This window comes from Mus caroli, unplaced genomic scaffold (assembly GCF_978045245.1).
Source record: "Mus caroli unplaced genomic scaffold, Mus_caroli_1 scaffold_4, whole genome shotgun sequence".
In the NCBI taxonomy this organism is placed as follows: Eukaryota; Metazoa; Chordata; class Mammalia; order Rodentia; family Muridae; genus Mus; species Mus caroli.
Genome location: NW_028227259.1, coordinates 69505718 through 69530126, shown reverse-complemented (window position 1 = coordinate 69530126; position 24409 = coordinate 69505718). Strand labels below are relative to the sequence as shown.

The window sequence follows — 24409 nt, the reverse complement described above, 5'->3', positions numbered from 1 at the left end:
CAGAGCAGAGGCCACTGACGTGACTGACACGTAGGAACTGGGGAAACAGGATGAGAAGTCCAATTAGCGAATCAGAATCCAAACCTGCAGGCATGCGGAAGGCCAGCCAGGCTAGCCCTCAGCTGGCAGAGCTAACCTGGCAAAGCGCTGTGCGGCAGGCATGACCTTGATCCCAGCTTGCTCCAGCTTTCTGCGCTTTTGGCTCTCCACAGCATCTCTGTCTTCAGGAAGAGCAGCTGGCACCACAGCAGCATCCCCAGGAGACTGGTCCTCACCATTGCTGGGAGGAGCTTCTAACTTACTGTCAGGTTTCCCATCAGCGCCCATCTGGCTGCTCGGGTCATCTTCAGTGGGAGACCCTGTGTCAATTCCCTCCTCCTCTATGGTTTCAGGGTAACTAGTGAGTTGGACAACACGGTTTACCAAGCTAACAGACAGGTCATCGAACAGACTGGACATCCCTTCCAAGACATTTTGATATCACTTTTAGCTTAAGAAAAAGATATCACAGCACAGGACAGGATTCTGCTAAGATGAGGTCAATTTAGTGGAGCTAATTATATACAACACATTTCTCCTCCATACTGGGCTCTTGCAAACTTGATATTGAAAGCAAAAAACCCTTTTCTACTGTAAAGGTAAAATTCATTAGTTTTGATCAATACATAAAAATTTTAAGAAACATTTCCTTAGTGGGAAAATTATAGATAGTAATAATGAAATATTAAGTCCCTATAAAGATACTACTAAAGATAGGGCCTGTTTCTTAGTGTCTTACTATTGGGCCCCCAGACCCCAAATACAGCACCCAGCATGTAACAGAAACTCAATAAATATTTGCAGAATAAATATGTACATTAATATGGACATTAAGGGAATAGTTTCCTTCTCTTTAAAAAAAAGAAACGCATCTTGTGTTTATTCTGACACTGGTCTTCAAGCTTTTTCCATGCGTCTGTCTCTTCTTATCTGAGCTGGCTCTGTATAAGTACATCAAGAGTCTTTTTTGTATAATCTTTGTACAACCACGGTAACAGGATCAGAAATCAGGCAGCCTCCACTGTAGGCCACATGACGTGATTTTTACATTGTCAACAGAACTGGCCTCGGAGCACAGCATATGTCCTCAGCAAAGTATATGTTGTACACCTACTGTACACTAGGCATGATTCTAGGGACCTTCATGAATCAGCATTTTATGACAAGCTCTCTGGGATGCATTGGCCACTTACATCCCTTCGTAATGGTATATCTATCAAAGAACTGAAACCCTGCTCCTACCTGAAGGGCCTTTCCCCACCCAGGGGGGAGGTGGCGGTGCTCCAACTCTTCCTGAATTCCTCCCGCTCCGCCTTCTTCTTTCTCAGAGGCGCCGGGACGTAGGCCGTCTGGTTGCTTTTGTTCGGGAGGTACTGGTTAAAAGGCACTGCTGATTTCGGCTCACCATGAGAAGTCCTTCGTGCGGACATATCATCTTTCTTCACATCTGGCAACTTCCGGTGCGGCAAGTCTGATTCAGAATCGCTTCCTCTTCCTGGAAAGCAGAGGATGGATACTGATAAAGTGTGTGATGCTGGAAGAAAACACCCAATGGCATCTCTATAGAATCAAGGGTAACTCTCATGTGTTCTGGAATTCATACCTTGAGTTAGTAACTTGGAAAATATCAGTCTAAACTAGCCTCCTCTGGAAAAAGGCTTCAAATTTCAGTGAGGAAAACCAAAAAACTACAAGCATGACTTTAAAAAAAAAAAAAGAGATAAAGTTTAAGTGTGCCAGGGATTACTGTAAGTGACACATTTGTGTAGAATTGTTTGACGGACAAACTTTGAGCTTTGGCGGCTCAAAAGAAAAGCTCACCAGTTTCCCAATGAGGTTTCCCAATGAGCTGTAGCCAGAGTCCACTGCACTTGACATTCCGACAAGCATGCATCAACAATTATTTGTCCTCGTATCTCTTTACCCCTGCCCCAGAACATGGTGAAGATGTGAATTATAATCTATTTAGCAGAGACAGATGAGAATGACAGAACTTAGAGAAGTGACCGGTTGGACTTCACTAAGTGTTGGTCTCCCAAGAGGTTATATCTTCTCCATGGGGTTTTCCCAGTTCTAGATCTGGGCCAGTCTTTGTGCTGCTGTCCATACCAACTCATGATCGTATCTCCCTCCAGCCCCTGCTCATAGCTCTCTCCTCCCTTTGTTTAGAAAGCAAGAGCCATCCAGCATCCACTTCTAAAGCATGCCAGAGCGGTCAATGAGCATCTGAAATTCGGGTACAGGAAACGGTTTGGCTGAAAGTGTTGTTGTTTGTTTGTTTTCTGCAAAGGAATTCAGCTCTGTTGACGTCAGCTTTGCTCCTAGATCACAGTCCCAATAATTTCAACATATCCTTTTTGCCCAAGTCTCATGTTTTTAGATTTCTAAGGTCTGTTAGAATGAAGCTATCGTTAAGGCAAACATGATCATATAAGTAACTGCTATTTTAATGCTGGTTGAACTCTTAATCAGTGAATGCAAACACATCCTCGTTTTGACTCTGCTGATAACAAAGACATTTATGCTTAAGAAGAAAGCCAAGACCTGGAACAAGGCAGAGGGGGTAGTGTGCCAGGTTTCAGATCAGATCCACTTCATTTCCAGCCCTACTGTTTATTTGTCTTTAACCTGACTACTAAAGCCTCCATTTTCCAATCTGTAAAATGAGGGCAATAATGCCATCTGCTTTACGGGACTACTGGAAGGGCTAAATCCACCTAAGACTATTGGTCCAGTATCTGGCACCTAGTGTTTAATACATGCTGCCTGATCTTTATGTTGGAACGATCCCAGGTCCATCAGACATGAGCTGTGGCTCCCTAAGTTTGTCTCTAACACACATGACCGTCCCCTTCTGTGAGATTGGAATGAAAGGACTTACCCTGGAGATCTCCTCCTATAACAACATTTAAAAGACTAAAACTTTAAAATATTGGCTGTGAACAAGTTGCTCACTGTATGTGAAATATTCAGGTTATGAATTATTCATGGAATTTGCTTACAGCCTCTCTCCTGATATTCTGGCCATTTTCTGACTTGTTAGTGTCTGATTCATTACTTAGCTCCCTTCCCACAACAAGACTTAACAAGTGTATCTGTCAGTGTCAAAATAAAATGTTGCCTCTAAACAAATACTCACACCAGCTTGTCTTGCCAACACATGGATCTGTTTCTCCACTTGATAGGAGCCTCTCTTTATAAAGATAGAAATGGGCTCAGAGGGGCCAGAGGGGGCCTCCCCTCCCCGTGGCTGATTAGCGTTGGCTCAGGGAAACTGGATTCTGCTCTCTAGACACCCAAAATTCTGTCCTGTCAGCACTCAACACTGAGAAAAATGTCTTTGTGAAATGTCCTGACTAGAGGAAATACTACCCTGTGCTGATAAAAGAACGAAAGCAGGTAAGTTCTCCATCTACCAGACACCTTAGTGATGCTTAGAGTTAACATGGATTCCTCAGTTTTACAAACCTAGAGAATACAAGCTGTATATCTCAAGTATTATCAAATGTGTATCAAAATACATTAACACGTAAACACTGCTCTTTTCTTACTGAATTACTCTTCAAGATTGGCTCAATAGACGTTTTAAGGAATGTTAACCTGCCAGTGTCCCCAGGAAGAACGGCCTAGCTGTGGGGTGGGCCGCTTTATAGACTTGCAGTCAAGACTGCTTTTCAGTTCCACCACTTGCTAGCTCCATGACCCTGGGAGTTTAAAGTCCTTATACTCTAGGTTCCCATGGCCTACCATGGCACTAGCATGTCCCTCGAGTGTTATGAGGGCCTCAGAAAGGCTGGCACAGTGTAGTGTGTGCCTGCGTACTGTCAGGCTAGACTTGAGAAAGATTTTTATTTCACTTTATCTGGTGGACATGGAAATTTACTAAGGTTGGCTTCTCTCTGAATGTTCAAAGTTAGGAAAACAGAACAGAGCACAGGGCACATTATTATTTTATCAGAGCCCTCACTCCTCTTTTCCATGGGGCTACAAGCAGGTAGAACCATTCTGCTCCCCTACCCTCCTCCCCTGCTGCCTCTTCTTTCCACCTGTTTGCCAAATACTCCCAAGTCACAAACACTTTTTAATTTTCTTCTCGCACTTTACTTTTGCATATTCTTCATTTCCATTTTGTAACACATCTTTTTGTTAGAACATAGGGATTAACTGAATTAAATGCAGAGAATCATATTTATGTTATGCTAACTAACTTTCGATGTACATGAGTGTAAGGTTGTGCCTCCCGTTCAGTGGAGTTTTTTGGAGGCTGTGGAGGCTGCTGATAGAGGCTGAAGGAGGCACTCAGTACCTGGCTGGCAAGCCTGGGGGTTGACAGATTTCCTACCAGGAAACTGTATCCACCTCACAGAATCATGACACTTCTGAATGTGGCTTCTCTTTTTTGAATTGGTCAATGGGTACCCACTCATAATAACAAAGTTGAAGATTTCCATATGGACCCAATATAAAGGCAAAGAATGTTATGTTAAGGCTGCCCCAAGTTGGTTATGAATCTTGGGACAAAAATTTTCAAGACATACTTAAAGGAAAAAAAAAAGTCTTCTAAATGTAGAACTATTCATTAGAAATAACATTCTTGCTGATTAGCATCATTTTAAAGGAACATACCAGAAAAGTCTTATATACTTAATATGTATTTGGCAATATTTATACTGAATTTTTAAAGAGAGATAAAGAAATGTGGTGGTGGTGGTGCTTTTAAAGCTTTAGTAGGTCTTGATTAGTTTACAGGAAGATAAGCCTTAAGCTATCAGATTGGTATGGAAGATGCAGTTTGGGAGGGGGACCAGTAAGGCTCTCTTCCATGTTGTCTGACAGAGGAAGCATTTATAAGTAGGCTCTGGTTTATCAGCCTTCATTGCTGCAACTAAACTGTGCTTTGGGATATTCTAGTTTAGTATTACTAACCACCATCTCAAATCCTTTCAAGATGTGATGTAAACTCTAAACCCCTCAAAGCTAGTGACAGACTAATGCACTATAGTACCAGTTATGAAAAAAAGTGGAAAAGTTCTATTTTTAAAAATTAAAACAAGCAATATGGGTGGAAGGGTTTGGTGGAGATGGGTTTTGTAAAAGTGGAGCTATTACACTGTTAAAGCATAGTGAGATCCTAAACTTGGTATTTTAACTTCTAGTGCTGTGGGTGGTACTTAAGACGTCAAGTAAAATTTCAGAAATATTTTTCAAGCAGCTCACAATGTACCATGGAATTCTTTAGGAGTCACCCGCTATGTGGCCCTGAGGCTAATCTGTCTGCTGAAAAGTGTATGTATCTGAGCAAATACATTTGTCCAATGACTCTAGAATTCACCTTCTATGAGGCAAAGAGAAAGAAAGTAGCCTTGGGTGAATTAAGAGCACCAGTTTGAACCCACACTTCTTGAGGCTGACAGAGCTAAACTACTGGACCTTCAGTGATTTTTGTCATTTAGAAATGTTGAAACAAAGACTTAAACTCCCGAAGGCACATCTATAAAACAAGGACAAGGAATGTCTCCCAGCTCTGAGCAAGGGTGAATTAAGATGCAATTAGATGCTTATGCTGAGCATTAAATAAGATACTGTGTGCTACATATCTAACTTAGAACCTGGACCTGTGAAATACTCAAGGAGTGCAGTGACTTGCATAGCTGAGTAGTTAGGGATATAGCTCAGTGCTACAGCACTCTCCTCGAATTTATAAGGCCCTAGGGTCAATCTCTAGTACTTCGAAAGACAAACAAACAAAGAAACAAAACCACCTACAAGAATTTTATGTCAGAAAGCAACACTGTGGCCACAAAAGATAACCTTGACCTCAGACAGTAGAAGAATGTCCAAAAAGATTACTATCACCGCAACATATGCAAAAATAGAAATAATAACAACAACCACAAACAATTCCCCACCAGCCTTGCTGTCTGTCTACAAGTCTCTACCTGCAGGAACAAGCCACCTGCCTCCTGAAAAGTCAAAGGTGCAAGAGAGCCACTCTTAATCATTAGCCACTGAACTCACAGCAGGCTACAGGGCCACGCCTTTCTATAGAGAAAGCATTGATCATTCCATACAAGCAATATCAAATTCACAAGATTTAAATTTTAAAAAATCCAGCCCGGGGACCAATAGGTAGTCTGGGTATACACTATGTATTCATGGCCATTTGCATCAACCTAGTCCACCAGTCATCGAATTGATTGATAAAACAGATGCCAATCAAGAAGGGCACAGCCCCGGCCAGGCACCAGAGCTTTCTTAAGGGCATAAAGCACACATCTAGTTTGCTGGGGAGCCGGACCATTTTCGCTTACGTAGCGTGTTACCCACTAAACATTTCCCTTCCTTGTACCCACGGTATATAAACTTCAGCACACTTTATGAACTAATGGTCTGCATAGCCTCTTGATTCAGGGAGACCCAAGGAAGAATGATGTAACAGATTTTCCAACAGAAGACATGCTCACTGAGGCAGTGTCCACATGAGCTGCTGGCAAAGCCAATCAAAATTCTGAAAGCCATGAAAAACAACAGTCAGAGACTCCCCCCTCCTACCCCCACCACACACCAGTTTATAGAATGACCAGGCTCCAGCCAGGTGGCTATGGAGTTTGCCTTTCCAAGGACCCAGCTCTCTAACCTTGACCCTGATACTGATTAATTCCAAGCTGTACGTCGTAGGAAGATCAAACCTTACCATCACTGCTTCCCCTGAGAACGACATCTGGTGAAGGTGTCTGCCTGGAGCGGGAGCCAAAAGAATCCAGGCTGTCAAAGGAGTCATCCCGTCCGTGGCGAGGAGGAGAGAGGGAGTCGCTGCGTTCAGAGTCCCAGCAGTCGATGTAGCCACTGTCTCGTATGCTGCGCTTCGGGCTATCAATGTCGTCAGTCTCCTGTCCCAAAATAAAACGAAAGAATTTCAGATATGACTGCAACATATATATCCTATCCGGCTTCTAGTAGTCTGCAAAGACACTTGCATGGACGATCTGTGTGGAAAAGTCATAGCTCAAGAGACTAATGAGCACCAGCAGTGACTATTCAATTCCTCAAGCCTTGTCTGCTCCATCCTTTCAATTAGTATAGCATGCACAACTTGGAAAAAAAAAATCCCCAAGTAACTCACATCCCATAAAGATTTTTTTTTTTTAAGTAGTTAAATACAGAGAGTCACAAAGTTTGGATTCACAAGAATGCAATGATCATTGGCAACAAAGACAAAACCTTTGACCTGTCTTTCAGGATCCATAACCGCATGTCTGTGGGACAGACTAGTCCCTAGTTCAGTGCCACTGCCCCCGGGTTATGGTATCTGGCAAACACAGGCGGAATCAGAGCTGTAAAATCCTGGAGCCGCATGCTTCCACCTCCTGCTACCTTGGAGGGAAATTCCTGCTCTGAAAGCGAGCTGTCTTTCTGAGGCAAAAGTTAAAAAAAAAAAAAAGGCAACGAAAAATATGCAAAATGCGTTTTCCTGATGCCACAGAGGAATCCAGGCATGTTCTCTCTCCGCCAGCTCCTGGCGTTGGGGGAGCAGCAGGCACTTGTGGCTGACCCACATGTTCAGAGCAGGGAGAACAATGCCTGTCTTTGACAGGCTGTGATTATAAATTCTTTCCAGCACAAGCGGCACAGACTAAAACACTGAGACTCCAGCAGAAGAAAGGTCAGTCGAAGCCATCCTCACCCTCGTATTATAATAAAAGCCTTGTTCCTGCCAGTGCCTTCGCGTTCATTACAATAGTCCCAGGCTGACGAAAACAAAAATAACTCCAGTCACTCGAAGATAAACCTCTGCTTAATATTCCCCGAGACGGTCGCTAGAAATCAAGACTGTGGATCACACTGGCAGGGGAGTATACGCAGGGACAAAGACTGGAATGTTGCCCCGTGGATTTCCCCCGGGATGCACATGGAGGTCCCCTCTGCATTCCCAATGGAAAGAAGAAAAACAAACAAACAAACAAACAAACAAACAAACAAAAAAGTGACGTTCTCCATGTTTACAGTTTGTGAAACTGGTCTATTCCGTCTGAGGTGCCCCTGGGAACCCACGTCCTTGCAGGAAGTATTTTTGGCTGGCTGCTTCTGGCAATTACAGAAGTGGCAGGGGTGGGGGGTGGGGAGTGTAGCATCTTTTGATCCATCTCCCACCTCAGGGAACTGGGCATGGGGGCTGGAATGGTTGCAATTCACAAGGCACACTCAGGTTTCTCACCAGGAGGAAGGAGTAGGCAAGAGGACAGGGGCAGGGCTGGGAGGAAAACCCTGCAGCCTCCCCACCCCCAGTCGATTAATGCCCCCGAAGAATAGGTTGTCAAATGCTTGGGTGAGTCCACCAACATGATGCTCCAGCAGTGATTCCCAACCTTTCCTGCTTCGACCCTTTAATACAGTTCCTCATGCTGAGGAGACCCCTCCCCAACCACAATATTATTTCATTGGTACTTTATAACAGTGATTTTGCTACTGTAATGAGCCAAAATGTAAATATCTGATATGCAGGATATCTGAGATGTGACCCCTGTGAAAGGCTCATTTAGCCTCCAAAGGGGTCACGACCTCTACGTGGAGAATCGCTGTGCTAGGGGAAGACAGAAATGTCAGTTACAGAAATTAAGGTGGTTTACTCGCAGGTCAAAAGTTAGCCAGATTCTGGAACAAAATCCAGAACTGAGAAGTTAAAAAAGAACACATGACTCACTGAAAAATATAGACCTGAATTAGACAGAAGCTCCAATTTAACTTCTTAGGCAATAGAAGTTATTGTTGTCAAATTACTCATCCACCAAATGGCTAAAATACAAAGTTAACTTTTGTTGAACACTTAGTATATATCTGGGTACTGCTTTTGCATATCATGTTAACAATATCCCTATTTTATAGAAGAAGAAGAAAAAAAAAGAACCAGAGAATTATCTTAACTATAGCCACACAGTAAATGGTAACTACATATAAGTAAAAACCTGAAATTATTCATCTCTTTGGTTGACAAGATGGCTCAAGATTGGATGCTGCATGCATCCTCAAATGGTTCATGATGTCAGTCTGGGTTATGTCCTGAGTTGATGCTGTTTATGACTGAATCACTGAAGTAGAAATATCATGAAGGTGATGCAGGTTAGGGTCGTGGTTAAAAGCTCAGCCCGTGATGACTGGGTTTAAATCTTGCCAGCTGAGTGACCTTAGGCAGCTCATGGGTTTCCATCTATAAAGTGGGACTCAACAATGACAGCTTCTGGGACAATTAAACATGAAATACATGGAAAGTATTCAGAACAGGGCATAATGGGCAATAATGACTCTAAATGGTATCAGAAATGCTTTTAACTACTATTTTTCATCAACGAGACATGCACATTTTAACATAGAAAGGAGACAATATTTATACATTGGTGTTAAAGGCATCACTTTCTATACACTGGCCTTCTCTTGCTCTGTCTAGGTGCCTCACAAAGACAGGCACGCCGGGGCAGGGCTACTGCTTGCAGCTGGAATTGGTATGCTTTTGGGCTGCTTGGTGCAACATGGCGAAACTAAATTGTCAAGAAAATAACATCAGAAAGGCTTCCCTTGAGGCCCAGGTCTTCCCCACATCTCAAGTGATGGAGGAGCGTCCTGGCATGTCAGCAGCTCTCTCCCCAAGGCTCATGGGAAAGAAACACAGAAAGTTCACCATTTTCATGACTCTGGAGTGAGCCAAGTTGAATTCCCAGTGGGGAAGTAAATGGTGTGGACAGTTGGAGAAGAGGGAAGCAGACCACTGTGGCCATCCCTTGCCATGCTGGCTTCCCAGGAGCCCTACGGGTAAAACAAGAGGCTGACTTGTTAGCCTGAGATAAAAATGTGCCTATCCCCTGGACTTGCAATTCTACTGATTTCAATTAAGTCACCATGCCTCTGTGTGTGTGTGTGTTTGTGTGTGTGTGTGTGTGTGTGTGTGTGTGTGCTATAAAGTGAGGCTTTGGGGAAAGGTGGAAAATATAAACAAACAAACATCCTTCATGGGCTCTAACTGCTTTCTTTGCACCTTTTATCTTGGAGCCCCATAGCTCCTGGCTTCCACGGAGCTCTCAAGGGTTGGCAGGACAGACTGACATGAACCCAGTGGAGTAAGTGCTCACGGCTCTGTGAAAGGGTGTCCCCTAAGGTGAATGAGCAGCTGCTAGCCTCCAAAAGCTCTAGGCTTCTTGAAGTAATCCCTCTTCTTCTTCGTCCCTCTGTGAGCGTTAATGGGAGCCAGCAAGGGCCTGTGGATGACTGATGGTATCTAAGACACTCCAGATGCCTTCTCTGGACAGCTCAGCCTTTTCCCCCTTGCTGTGTGATTTACAGGGTGGCTGAGCACTGCTCCAACATGTCTGAGGTTTGGCTCCCCCAGCGTGACGGCCCTATCCTCACTCATCACACTGGTTGTGGAAACAATTCATTCTCCTGATAATGCCCAAGTTCCTTCTAGGTAGTGTTCTAGCTCCGGGGACACAGTGTCATAAAAATAAATCAACAGGCACCCTATTCGTAGGAACCTGTGTTCTGATAGGGAAGACCCGAGAGAAAGAGAAAAAGGTTGCTTACAATAAGTTATTTGCTAAAAAGTTTATTTAGATACTGAGGGATGAGTATGCTGGTGGCTATTTTGTGCATTTATTTCTCTTGCATTTGTTTGCCAGTCTCTCCCCCTCCCCCACCCCTTTTTTTCTATTGATGCCCTCACCTCTAGGAACAGGAATGGGGTGGGCCTGTCCTAGTGCTCCATGCCATCCCTGGTCACAATGACTAGTGTAGGAACAGGCCAGCCATGCCTGTGCATTTATTGGCATCCCTTATTGCGGGTTGTCTGGCTTACAGGAAGGAGAAGGAATGCCAGGAGTGATGGGGAATGCTGAGCGAAGGCTACAGAGAAAGAACCTGCATTGCTCACCACCCTGAAGACTTCGTGCCCTCTCTCACTGCAGGGTGCTTGTAGCAAATCCATTTGTTTATCTTGCACACCCCTTCCTTCCATAGGGCTTCCCTGATACATTTATGCTCAGTGGCCTACTGCTAAGTGTGCAAGACTCTATGTAAAGGGCTCTCTTAAGTATAGATTAAGTACCCTATGGTTAGTGACTTTGTGCACATTTTCCACTAGAAAAGTGAATATTAAAATTCTCTAATTAGTCCCCTTTGAGAAAGACACACATTTAATTTCAAATTTATTTCACCCTATGTACAGAGAAACCCATGAAATCTGTCTACTTCTCATCTAGTAAGGTTTTTTTTTTAATCTGAAATTAGGGAATAAACTTTTACTAATCTTTAGTCGCAAATGGGTATGAATATGTGACCTACTTCAAGTTAATGAGATGTGGGCTGGAAGCCGCTATTGCCCATTCTCTGCTGCTATAACAGAATGCCACAGACTAGGTACATTTAAGAGGATTTGCTTATCAAAGTTCTGAAATCTGGTAAGTCCAATAACTGGGTGCTGGCATAGAGAAAGGTCTTTATAACATGACAGAAGCCATTCGCTACCCAGAGAACGCATGCGCACTGGAGAGGTTGCCTTAGTAACATAGTTGGGGATAGAAAACCCCGCTTTGAGGATAGCAAACCCGCTCTGGCAACCAGAGCATCAGTCCATTTGTGAGCATGGACTTCCCCATTGCCAAAGACCTTTGAGAGCACACCTGTTGCTACCACTCTAGCAGTTAAAGTCTCCTGTGAGTTTTATAGGGGACAATCAAAGCACAGCAGGATGCAGTGGTGTGAAATTTTCAAAAGGTGTGCTCAAAGGATAGGTCCTTTTCCGGTTCCTCCTTCCTCTTGTCTTGAATGGCACATGACACCTAGAAAAGTCTGAGCTGTTAGCTTGAGGTCACAGGGAGAAGCCATAGGTTGAGGATAGTGATGCGTGGGATAAGATACAGAGGTCTGGGCTTTCTGCTATAGCTCAGGTGTAGAGCTCTGCACCAGCTCTGGACTGCCTGCTCACACCTAAATCCCACTTAGATAAGAAGAAAATACTCCTCTCAGCTTTTGACTTTTTGCAGTTTCCAGTCAAACTCAACTCATAAGTGAGACCATGACAGGATACCTTCCACACACAAAATATTGCCAGTATTTGGATAGCCCAGCGTCTGCTAGGTCATCTTTCCTCAAACACAGCTATGACATAGGAGGACCCCAGGTGTCCCCAGCTGTAAAGAACCAAGCTTTGCCCAGCAGTGCTGCCCACTGACTCATACCCTGTGACGCTGTCTACATTCACGCAGAAGAGTTAACACCCAGCTAGTTCAAGGCAGCTGAAGGCATTGTCTCCGGATGGGAAGCTAACCGAGCAGACGCCGTTCTTCCCCAGTCTATCAGCAGAGCAGTGAGAGGTACATACGGTTCCAACCGATGGCCCACCTAGTATTACCCTAGTACACGTCAGTATAGAAGCAACCCTTATATTCCCGACTCCAAGCCAGCAATGACACTCTATTCAGTTAGACAAAAGAAAGCTTCCATGGCAATAGAGAACTCAGGAAAAGACACAGTGTGTTGTGCTTACTGTATGGATGTGTGTGTTTTATATGTCATCATAAATACAGGTTTTTTTTTCCAGTGTGAGGGATCAAACCCAGGGCCTGATGCATCCATCCCATGCGAGTGTTCCACATCCAGCCTTGCTTTGTTCATTTATAGATACTTGAGCCAGAACTGGCTTTGGGCAAACCGAGACTATTAGCTTTAAGGCAGTGGTTCTCAACCTGTCTAATGTTACAACCCTTCAATAGAGTTCCTCATGTTGTGGTGACCTCCAACCGTAAAATTATTTCCGTGGCTACTTCATAGCTATAATTCTGTTATCGTTATGAATCATAGAGTAAATATCTGATATGCAACCTCTGTGAGGGGATTACACTCACAGCTTGAGAAAGAAAAGCGAGTGTTTTATTAGAAAGTTGAAACAAATTCTTGCTTTCAAAATTAAAAGTCATGAAGTTCTGAATATCCTGAAAAAAACTTATGGTATCCCTCTCTGTCTTCCTGTCTCTCCCTGTTTATCCCTGTCTCTGTCTCTGACTCTCTGTCTGTCTCTGTCTCTGTCTCTCTCTGTGTGTGTGTGTTATTTGAGCATATACTTGTGGAGGTTTGGGGATAACTTGTGGGAGTTAGTTACCTCCTTCCAGACCGTGGGTATCAGGGGTGGAACTCAGATCATAAGGCTTGGTGGCAGCACCTTTACCCATTGAGCCATTTTACTGGCCCTCGAAATATCTTTCAATGAGTCTTGTTAGTGGATTTATTCTGTGTAGTAGAAAAGCAAGGAATAGCTGGCCTCAATTATTTGTGCTCTAAGATGGCCTTGGCCAAAATATATGGATGTTAACTGCAAGTGAGCCTTCCTGCTTACCAGGGTGGCATGGTGGGAATTCTACTGTGCAATACAATGGATTAATATTTTGTATGAGTTAACTATATTGCTGAGCCTTTAAAAGACAAGTACATACAAACTATCCCACTGTTTCTTCAACGAATTCTTACCTTCCATCAATCTGTCCCACAAGCAAACAAACCAAGTTTTTAATGACATGCAATCAAATACTTTGTCGAACAAACACATCAAGCTTTAAAACTGTTTTTCTGAGTTTCCAGATGACTCGGATACAATGGTCATGAGACACACACAATAGAAGGAGGACTTCTGACATCTCAGACCCTGTCTAGGGTGGCAGCCAAGGAAAGGACATGGCTGGCATCACCTTACCCACACCAAGGTCCTAACAGGCAAGCACGGAGACCTTTGGCTGAAAGTGCAGAGAAATTATTTGCTTTTGTATGACACCACATTGTTTAAGTCAAAGCATCACTACCTGAAATGCACAGGCCCTGAACTCTGTGCTGTGCCAAGCCATGCACCAACATACCAAATTCTCTCTTTTGAAATTACAGCCAGAGCCAGCTCAGATCTTTCATTCACCAGAGTATAAGATGCAGACCTTGAAGTGCTGTGAGAGTCAGGAGACAAAGAAGCTCTGGGGTAAGACAAATGGCTCTTTTCTTGAGCACATACCTTGGTTCAGTACAGTTCCCCCATGCAAAACTATAATTGTCATCATTTTATTAAAAACTTCTAAAAAATTCGTCCTGTATGGGTATTTTCTGTATCTATATCTGCCAAAAGTGGTCAGAAGAGGGCATCATATCCCTTGGAACTGGAGTTACTGATGTTTGTGAACTGCCAGGTGAGTACTGGGAATTGAACCCAGGTCCTCTGGAAGAATATCAAATGTTTTTCCCCACTGAGCCATGTCTCCAACTACAGAACAGCAATAATCTTAAAAACGTGTTGGCCAGGCAGTGGTGGCGTACGCCTTTAATCCCAGCACTTGGGAGGCAGAGGCAGGCAGATTTCTGAGTTCTAGGCCAGCCTGGTCTCCAGAGTGAGTTCCAGGACAGCCAGGGCTACACAGAGAAACTCTGTCTCAAAAAACAAAACAAAATAAAACAAAACAAAACAACAACAACAACAAAAACCGTGTTCCCTTCCCACTTTGTCCAGCACTCAGAGGATAAGGAAGGAAAACCAAGTTACCTTTCGCATCTGAGCCAACAGCCCTTCAAACTCCTTCAGGTTCAGTGTGGTTCCACCATAGGATGTGCAGCTGTTTGCAGCTTTCCCCAGCCAGTAAATGGTCACTAGCACCTGTAGGACAAGAGAATGCACCAGAGTGAGATTTGTCCTGAAGAATGGCTTTTCAACATGAGGACCGGTATCGCCCCAGGAACAGCAGCGCAGGAAGGAACAACTCAGCAACCCCTGATTTGTGAAAACCAGTGCATGCTGAATCCATTCATTTGAGAGCATTGTAATGAGAACCCAATGCTGTCTCAGTTGACCCAGACACACGATTCGGTCAAATAAGTCTCCAGCTCTAGGGAAGAGAGAGAGAGAGAAAAAAAAAGGAGGTTGTGAGAAAGTGATCTCTGAGTAAGCTAGAAGGGAAAATAAATTCTCCAAGATGACATTCTTGTCAGGCAGCGGTTTTCCCCACAAACTCTTTGGAGTCTTTACCCAGACAAGCAATGCAGGAGACTGTCAGCTCCTTTTAAGATGGGTGCTTTCGAAGCCCCTTAATTTCCACTTGCGTGTGCATAGAGAACCTGCCGCAGTGGATGGCAATTATCCTAAAGGAGTGCTAAAGGATAATGGGTGCTTCTGGGCACAGGATCCACACAGTGCGTCTAAGTGGAGTCAGAAGACAGCAAGGCACAGGGAGTGAGACAATGCTGGTCTCTCACAGCAGAGCGCTGCTGCATCCCCATTAACCTGAGATGGAGAAATTTTAGCTTCGACACAGTTGCTATCAATTACAAACACACCTGGATACTGAAGAATGCTTATGAATATCCGATGGTCTGAGGTTACTAGCCTACACTAGTTTTGTGCTTTCTTTCCAAAGAATTGTCGACCAAAGCATACATGGTCTTTACGTTGACTAGGGGAAAAATATTGGATTGGCTAATGATGTGTTCCTTAGCTGAATTATAGGAAGATATAGGATTGGAAGCCCGTGCAAGAGCTTAGACTTCATGTTCACATTCGGTATTTTTGCTGCATCTCTGCTGGGGAGAACGTACTGCACTACCTTCCCCATGGTGGGCCAGATGCTTTGGATAATGGAGTCTAGGCATATGGGGCCAGCTGGCCGTGGGCCCAAAGCAGAGCTGTGTGCGTGAGTACTATGATGCGATTCCGTTTTCTACCTCTGTGGGAACCTCTTACATCATGAATCCTTCAAAACTTCCAGAAGGTCTTTTAGTAACTGGGTTCTTACAAATCAATTCCCAGAGAACATACACTCCTGAATGTCAGGACATTAACTAGAATCATAACACAACCAACGTTCACTGACTGCAATCCCATCCGGACCACAAATGGAAACAGCTAATGTTAGTGTTGAAACCAATCGCTGTGTGTTTTAAGAACATGAACTGCACACAGAACACAAGCCTTCATTTACTTCTAGAATGAACTCTGATTAGAGACAAACTCCCAAATCTACAATTTTTAGTATCAGCATGGTTATCAACTATTCTATAAAAGGTGCATATAATTTTTCCTAAGAAATAATCTTTCTAATAAGGCTTATCAGATCCACCGAATTTAGCTAAATGTCAACCTTGGACCACTAAAGTCAAAAGTATACAAACTAGGAGAGAGAGGTTACAGCACTTACGTTTTTCAGCTTCCTGCTATAATCGAGGTTCCTAGGTCAGGAAACAAAAACAAAACATTATTAGAATAGCAATTTCTTTGGTGTGGCTTTCCTTAAACACCTCTGAGACACAGTTGCACATAAAACAAAAGCCAGAAGGATATTGCTGGACTTTCAAAGGCCTACGGCTGATGGTTTCAGCCTGAGTTCAATTCTCAGCAACCACATGGTGGCTCCCAACCATCCGTAATGAAATCTGACGCCCTCTTCTGGTGTGTCTGAAGACAGTGACAGTGTACTCACATACATAAAATAAATAAATCTTTTTAAAAATTATCAAGAAAAACAAAACACAACAAAGAAATGAAAAACGAACAAACACAGGACCAGGTAGGATTGAAGTTGAATACCCAGAAAGGTGGATGCTTTTAACTTACAAAAGATGAGAATTCTGCTTAAAATCGGGACTGTTTGGAGTTGGAAATGCATGCATAAGAAGGAGTACTATCCAAACATTTTTCCTTTTTTTCCCTCTGGCTACAAACTACAGTGAAAAATTGGCCACATACGGAAAAGTATGCATGCTATTTCCAAATGTACGCACATGTGTTCCCAAATCCACAGAAATGTTTGTTCCCTCACTAAAAACCACCAACACTCTGACTATGCACACCATGAAATATCAAAATGTTTCCAAAGGTTTTTGAAAACTCCATGAATATATTGACACATAAATATTAGGAAAATGAATGTTGGATTTCTTTTCTCTGGTCATTTTGGGGAGAGGGAGGAGAGTGAAAAGTCCCTGGTTTAAACGAGCCAAGAGCCTCATAGCATTCATACCATGGTCACTCAGTTCTGGCCTAGTCTAACACATAGTGAGTGATGGGTAGGCAGGCAGTTTTAAGTTTACTGATATTGGAAGGACTAGGAAATGCTAGTCCTGTTCGGTAAAAAGGAACTCTGTTAGGATGAGCATCCATACAATTTACATTTGATTGAGAAAATGGTTTTAGATTTTTGAGCTTAACAATACCAAAAAAAAAAAAAATGGCACGCTATTCTAGTCTTAGATATCTGGTAATTTTTCTTTTTTCATTTAGCAACAGAGAGATGAAAAAAATCGAAAGGAAGATCTAAAATATCTTAGAACAAAACGAATAGGGAAAACCAACCCTCTTCCTGCATTGACAGCAGAAGTTCACTAGTTGAAACTGTGACTGGATGCTAAAAATTGCATGTGGCACACCGTAGGGCCTCACAGAAGGTTTGTAGAGTGGTTTCCACATAACCACTAATCACTTGGCAACACTTCCCGTTTTTCCTGCCCTAGAAGCCTCCACAGCCTCTCCTCGCTTCTGTGTGACTGTGTGGGTTCCCTGGGAGGCCTTTGCTCCGCGCCCCTCTGCACTGTGCTTTCATGGCCTTCAAACCTGTCTGGTATTCATTACAGGTAGAGTTCACGCAATTACATAGCCAATAATGTAATGACTTGCAGGCTTTTTCTCCTTAAAAATGTTTTCTCTTTTGTGTATTCAAGTCACATTTGGGATAAAAAAAAAAAGGTAAGAAAAATGACCTTCACTGCAAACTAGAGTGGGTTTTTTTCCCCCAAAGACAATTTTAGGAAATACAAATTTGCCCCATGGGATCTATCCCTTATTCTATATCTCCTGGCCGATGCTACTAACTCACATTAAAGTGACACTCTCCCTCTCCGCTGAGAGGCTTATCTCAGAAGGGAAGCCACAGAGTTACAAGGGTGATGCTTGGATCTCTCTGAGCAACAAAGTCAACACTTGAAAAACTAGTCCTGGACTCCGTGCCAAATGTAAGGAGCATCACCTGTGAAAACACGGTGAACCTGACGGCTTGTTTTATGTTCCACTGCAAAGTGCCAAAGCCAGAAGCAATGCCCTCCTAAGCTCCGCAGATTAATTTGTGATGTAATTTTAGTGTAAGTTCTTTATGATTTTCTAAATCCTAACCCAAGGAGACAGTCTCTCTGCATCACAATTCCAAGTTCAACATCCCCACTGCTTGTGGATGGCTGTTCCCGCCTCACATGCCCTTCGGCATGACCTCCAACCTCACTAGGTTCTTGGCCTTTTTTTTCAAACACCAAGGGTTTCCTCTTCATTTCAAGGCCTTTTCCTGCTTTTCTTCCACCTTGAACATCCAGCAAATCTCCACACAGCTGATGCTCCAGTTTCATTCTTATCTCCACCTGAATCCCCAGCTGAAATAGCACTCCATTCAGATGGGCTATCCTTGACCCCTTCAGATGGGCTATCCTTGACCCTTTCCAAATGGATCACTATCTTTCCCATCTTAATCTTTTATGGTCCTCTCTGTACTCTCCCTCCCCACGGTTATTTTCTTTCTTAAGATTTACCTCTAAGTTCTCAACACTGCAGCAGGAAATCAATATGAACAGAGGACCCTGGTTATCTTGCTTGTGCAGTTTTCTCCAGGAAGGAGAAAATATCTCATACATAGTAGCTGCTCAGTAACTATTTGTTCAGTGGATGAATGATGCTATAGAGACATAAGGGGAGGTGAGGGGAAAGGAGTGCCTGAGGCTTGCAGTGTACAAGTGAGGTGTGATCTAAAAAGGAAAGAAGAGAGAAGAAATGCAGAAAGTGAGGTAGACAGGAGGAGAGGATAAAGAAGTGAAGGGAAGTGGGAGGGAGGGAGGGAGAGGAAGGAGGGGAGGACAGAAAAATGGAAAGACCAGAGGACAAGAAAAGATGAGGATGCTGCCCTACAAAGGGACTGTGACCATTTGAGACTGGACGATGTGACTTTCTCCTGCTGGGTTGCTTCTGGTGCCTCTGAATTAATGTACTTCTTTTTTATTAGATATTTTCTTCATTTACATTTCAAATGTTATCCTCTTTCCTAGTTTCCCCTCCAAAAATCCCCTATCCCCTCCCCCCTCCCCCTGCTCACCAACCCACCTACTCCTGCTTCCTGACCCTGGCATTCCCCTATACTGGGGCTTAGAACCTTCACAGGACCAAGGGCCTCTTCTCCCATTGATGACCGACTAGGCCATCCTCTGCTACATATGCAGCTAGAGCCTTGAGTCCCACCATGTGTTTGCTTTGATTGGTGGTTTAGTCCCAGGGAGCTCTGGGGGTACTGGTTAGTTCATATTGTTGTTCCTCCTAGGGGGCTGCAAACCCCTTCGGCTCTTTGGGTACTTTCTCTAGTTCCTTCACTGGGGACCCTGTGCTCTGTCCAATGGATGGCTGTGAGCATCCACCTCTGTATTTGCCAGGTACTGGCAGAGCCTCTCAGGAGACAGTTATATTAATGTATTTCTTTAGAAGTTGATTGCCTTGCTTTCCCAGATCTGCAATGAGCGAGCTTTACTTAGAGTTCCATCTGGAAGACTATTTGATCCAGTTGCGCTCTGTAGATGAGAACATGGTGCTAAGGTGCTCAGCAAGCTCCAGACTGAGCAATCTCCAGACCTGGGGCTCTACCCAGATTTTGGATGCCTTGATTGTCAAAGATGAGCAATGAAGAAAATCTGGGTTTCTGTTTTAGATTCTAAAACCAACTGGCCTCGGAATGTTCCTGCTCTGGTAATTTATTGTTTAAAGGTAGGCATAAATTAATGATGATGAAGAGGAGGAGGAGGAAGAAAAAGAGGAAGAAGAGGAGGATGAAGAGAAGGAAGAAGAGGAGGAAGAAGATGAAGGAGAGGAAGAGGAGGAGGAGGAAGAGGAGGAGAAGGAAGAGAAGGAGGAGAAGGAAGAGGAGGAGGAAGAAGAGGAAGAGGAAGAGGAAGGAGAAGCAGGAGCAGGAACAGGGGCAGAGGCAGAAGAAGAAGAAGAAGAAGAAGAAGAAGAAGAAGAAGAAGAAGAAGAAGAAGAAGAAGAAGGAGGAGGAGGAGGAGGAGGAGGAGGAGGAGGAGGAGGAGGAGGAGGAGGAGGAGGAGGAGAAGGAGAAGGAAGGAAGGAAGGAAAGAAGAAGAAGAAGAAGAAGAAGAAGAAGAAGAAGAAGAAGAAGAAGAAGAAGAAGAAGAAGAAGAAGAAGAAGAAGAGCGCTAGAGCAAACCACCAGAGTAAACTTTCCTTCTTCCTCCCCAGTGAGTGTGTGACTAATTATTACCAATGCACTGCACAGTTGCTATTGTTCCTGGTCACTTGCCATGCAGGTGAGCTAGAAATGTGAGTTTAGCCAGAACCTAAAGTCATTTTCCAAAATGAGTAAGAACTTCACAGAGTTAAGATTTAGCTCGGTAACAAACAGAACATGTGATAGCTGTCCTGAGGCCAATGGAGGCTTCTCTAGGGCCATGTTGTAACTTCTGTTATTTTTCTCACTTACATTCACTTTCCATGAGAAATACTAAAGAATGGCCCATTAAAAACACAGACATAACTTCACCTCATTAGTCATAGCTGACTCTCCTCGTCCCCAGTCACAAATCACAGAACCCACTGTAAACTCCCTTCCTTCCTTCCTTCCTTCCTTCCTTCCTTCCTTCCTTCCTTCCTTCCTTCCGTAGTTTCAAATTTCCCTTCGTTATAATTAGGAAATAAAGATCCGGAAAGAGAGCAAAAAGGAGAACTCTAAACTGTGGCTTCTCTCCTTTCTGTTCTTCTCTGATAAAAGGGCACTGCCCCAAATTATCAAACTGCAGATTCCCCCCTACTACTCAATTCAGCTTTGTGGGTTTTTATTGTTATTGCTGTTATTTGTGACAGGGCTGCATTGTGGAGCCTGGTCTGCTTGGTGTTCGCATTATGTAGACCAGGCTGGCCTTGATCTTGTAGAGCTCCTCTTGCCTCTACCACCTACTCACTGGGATCACAGGATATGCCACCACACCTGACTTTTAGATACTTTTCAAAAGGTGTATTTTTTAACTATGTGTATATGTGTATGTCCATATATGAGCATGAGTCATGTACGTAAGTAGCCCATGGAGGCTAAAAGAGAGAGACAGTTCCTCTGGAACTGGAATTATAGGAGGTCCTAAGCTGCCTAATGTGGGTGCTGGGAACTGAGCTGGGCTCCTGCACCAGAATGTTACCTCCTCTTAACCATGTGCCATCTCTCCAGCTACAGGAGAGACTCCAGCTTTTTGTACAACCATTCTCATGCTGCATACTGTTTGAATAAAATGACAAATGTGTTATATGGCATCCCAGGCTCTGCAGAATGCCTGGGCTGCGGACAATCTATTTTTGCCATCCTATAAGGATCAATCTTCTTACTTCGGTCATGAGCTATCTCTTTATACAGAAACTCATCCTAGCGCAAGAATTCTTTGGCCCCAAGTATGGTTCACTAAATAGATACAGGCAGAAATGCCCAAAAGGCCAATGATCCATCTCTGAAAAGCTTAATCACTGTCACACACGAGAAAATGGCTGCAAATGTAAATGAAGGGGCCAGCTCGCCATCATCAGATGCTTTCTCTACATCATCAAAGTGCTCACAATCTGTTCACCTCCTGTGCAGTCTGCCAAGAGCCTATTCAACTGCCCCGTTGGAGCCAATAAAAGGGATGCTGTCTAAGGCACACAGATTGTGTACATATTTCTCTGTAGCCTCGATGCTAATTTTCTAAAATTTTGGTTCTATGTGTATTGGAAAAGTTATATCAGCTCAGAATGGGGGAGGGGGTCTGCACAGAGGGGCAGGACACTGGGTTGTAAACACTTGATTTTTGCTTGCACATTTTTATTTTATTAGGTATACCTAATCTTCCACCTCTCAGAGCTTACTACATCCTCCCTAAAGTGCAAATCAAAATACCAAGGGTTTCCTTTAACCATAAATCAGGGATTACTCACTTGACAGTGACCCTGTTGGAGGTATCCTGGAGGTCACTCGGGTCAAAGAGTTGAGATTCTTTAAGGCCAAGCTCCTTACAGCCTCTCAAGAATAAGATGGTATTGTCCTAGAAGGAAGAAAAGGAGCCCAAGTATTAGTTTAGATTATCTTTATAAAGCAATCCCACTTTGTTAATAGTCCACATTGCTGTCAAGGTGCCAGCTATCATGGCTGCTAAAGGCACATCTAAATCATGGTGTGTCACCCAACACAATTGCAGTTAGGAAATGCCAGAATAAATAGACACTTCAGATTTCCCAAGCCCTAGCTAGCCATTGCCAAACTCAACTTTCCCTTTAGCTTGATACGTTTGTAAACAACTGCAAGTCAAAGGTTGCTACAAAGGGAGTTTAGCATCTGTAGTTTTAAAAGTACTGTACTGTACTTTTAATCTGAACTGTACTTTTAAAAAGTTGGGTATTTTCCATTGCTTCTAAGTCCTTCATCCATGCCTTATTGCTTAGAACTTGGTATCAGTAGATACTATATATATAATTAGAGCTGGATAGGGAATGGTTTCATTGGTACAGTACTTGCTAAGCAAGCGTGAAGACCTGAGTTCTGATCCCTGGAACTCAAGTCAGGCATGACAGCATATGCTTGAAATCCCAGCTCTAGGAAGCTGGAGGCAAAAAAAGTCCTAATGCTTGCTGGCTCGCTTGTGTAACTGGTAAGCTCCAGGTTCAGTAAGAGACCTTGTCTCAAACAATAAGATGGACGGTATGTCCATTTGAGTGAGAATGGTCTCCATAGGCTTCTATCTTTGCATGGTTAGTCCCTAGCGGTGGAGCTGTTTAGGAATGAGTAGGAGGTGTGGCTTTGTTGGAGGAAGTGTGTCACTGGGGGTGGACTTTGAATCTTCAAAAGACTCCCACCATTCCCAGTGTGTTTTCTCTGCCTCCTGTTTGTGGGTCAAGATGTGTGGTCTCAGCTGTTTCTGCTTCCATGCCTTTTCACTGCCGTCATGAACTCTCACCCTCGGAAACCATAAGCCCAATTAAACATGTTCTTTTCTAAGTTCTGTTGGTCATGCTATTTTATATCAGCAATAGAAAAGTACACAGACACACAGCACACACTCAAAATAGGACACTGTTAAACTAGGAAACTTGAAAATAATTAGGTTTTGTAGCCTAAGGGGTTCTCATCCTCACATTTTTCTTATGAATTGATTTAAATGTATCCTTTGCGAATTCTACATCCTTCATACATTCACTATGGGCTTTCACTGAAAATAACTTTTTGATGGAATGTTAGATAAATTAAAAGATAAAAAGAAATCTAGTCCATCCATCTCTTTCTTGACACATTCATTCCACTACTTGCTCTCCACTGTCTGGGGAGAGGAAGGGAACAGCAGCTCAAAGGGTGAGGAAGAAGAGTGGGGTTGGCCGAGGCACAAGGTATAATGGTATGCATGAAGATATAGTGAAACTCACTACTTTGCCTGCTAAATGTAGAAGAAGCAGAAGAAGCAGAAGCAGAAGAGAAAGAGGAAGATGATGAGGAAGAGGGAAGAAGAGGGAAGAGGGAAGAAGAGGGTAGAGGGAAGAGGGAAGAGGGAAGAGGGAAGAGGGAAGAGGGAAGAGGGAAGAGGGAAGAGGGGAGTAGGAGAAGGAGGAGAAGGAGAAGGAGAAGGAGGAGAAGGAGGAGGAGGAGGAGGAGGAGGAGGAGGAGGAGGAGGAGGAGAAGGAGAAGGAGAAGGAGAAGGAGAAGGAGAAGGAGAAGGAGAAGGAGAAGGAGAAGGAGAAGGAGAAGGAGAAGGAGAAGGAGAAGGAGAAGGAGAAGCTGTTTAGATAGGAAAATGAGAGGCAAGAAATACTTCTGAAAACTTGCAAAGACCCTCCTCAAGAGAACATTCCCTGGAAGGCATAGATTGACTTTGAACTGGGAGAGGAGCAGGATTGGCTGACAAGCACACTCATAATTACAGAGTTCTATCTGGGCTGCCCATCTGTTAGGGGGTCTTAGGAATAAATGAATGGTTCTGAAAGTGAATGCAAATTGTGGGTCATCCTTTGAAGCCTCCAGGACAACTGGTCAACAGATTTATTGCTGCAAATCCCAAATGGTCCTCCTCTTGAGCGACTTCCAAAGGCACTGATTGTCTCCATCAGTTTGGAAAAAAATCAAACCAAACCAAACCAAGAAAACCAAAAACAACAAAAAACCAATAGGACAAGAAGGAGTGTTAGTTTCAGGAATCACACCAATACAAAAACCTCTGGATGCTGAAAGAAACTACTGTAAACACCTGACCTCAGTGTGCTGATTACCAGGTTCACTCCAGGCATTCAAAGAGAATGGCAAAAATGAGATTTTTAATTACC

At 43.5% G+C, this 24409-nt stretch overlaps 1 protein-coding gene across 15 annotated transcripts in view; it reads right to left on the bottom strand.

The window, feature by feature from the left end:
• Limch1 (LIM and calponin homology domains 1) overlaps positions 1-24409 on the bottom strand; it is a 331238-nt gene that overhangs the window by 75113 nt on the left and 231716 nt on the right. For 9 of the 15 annotated variants that reach the window (XM_029477937.2, XM_029477938.2, XM_029477939.2 and 6 more), the window contains exons 4-8: positions 22040-22146; positions 16245-16275; positions 14600-14710; positions 6734-6929; positions 1282-1534 (exon numbers count right to left, since the gene is read on the bottom strand). In XM_029477937.2, coding sequence (XP_029333797.1) covers positions 1282-1534; positions 6734-6929; positions 14600-14710; positions 16245-16275; positions 22040-22146 — 698 coding nt within the window. Of the gene's footprint in view, positions 1-136; positions 398-1281; positions 1535-6733; positions 6930-14599; positions 14711-16244; positions 16276-22039; positions 22147-24409 lie in introns of all 15 variants that reach the window. The other 6 variants (XM_029477930.2, XM_029477931.2, XM_029477934.2 and 3 more) reach the window with 1 other exon arrangement.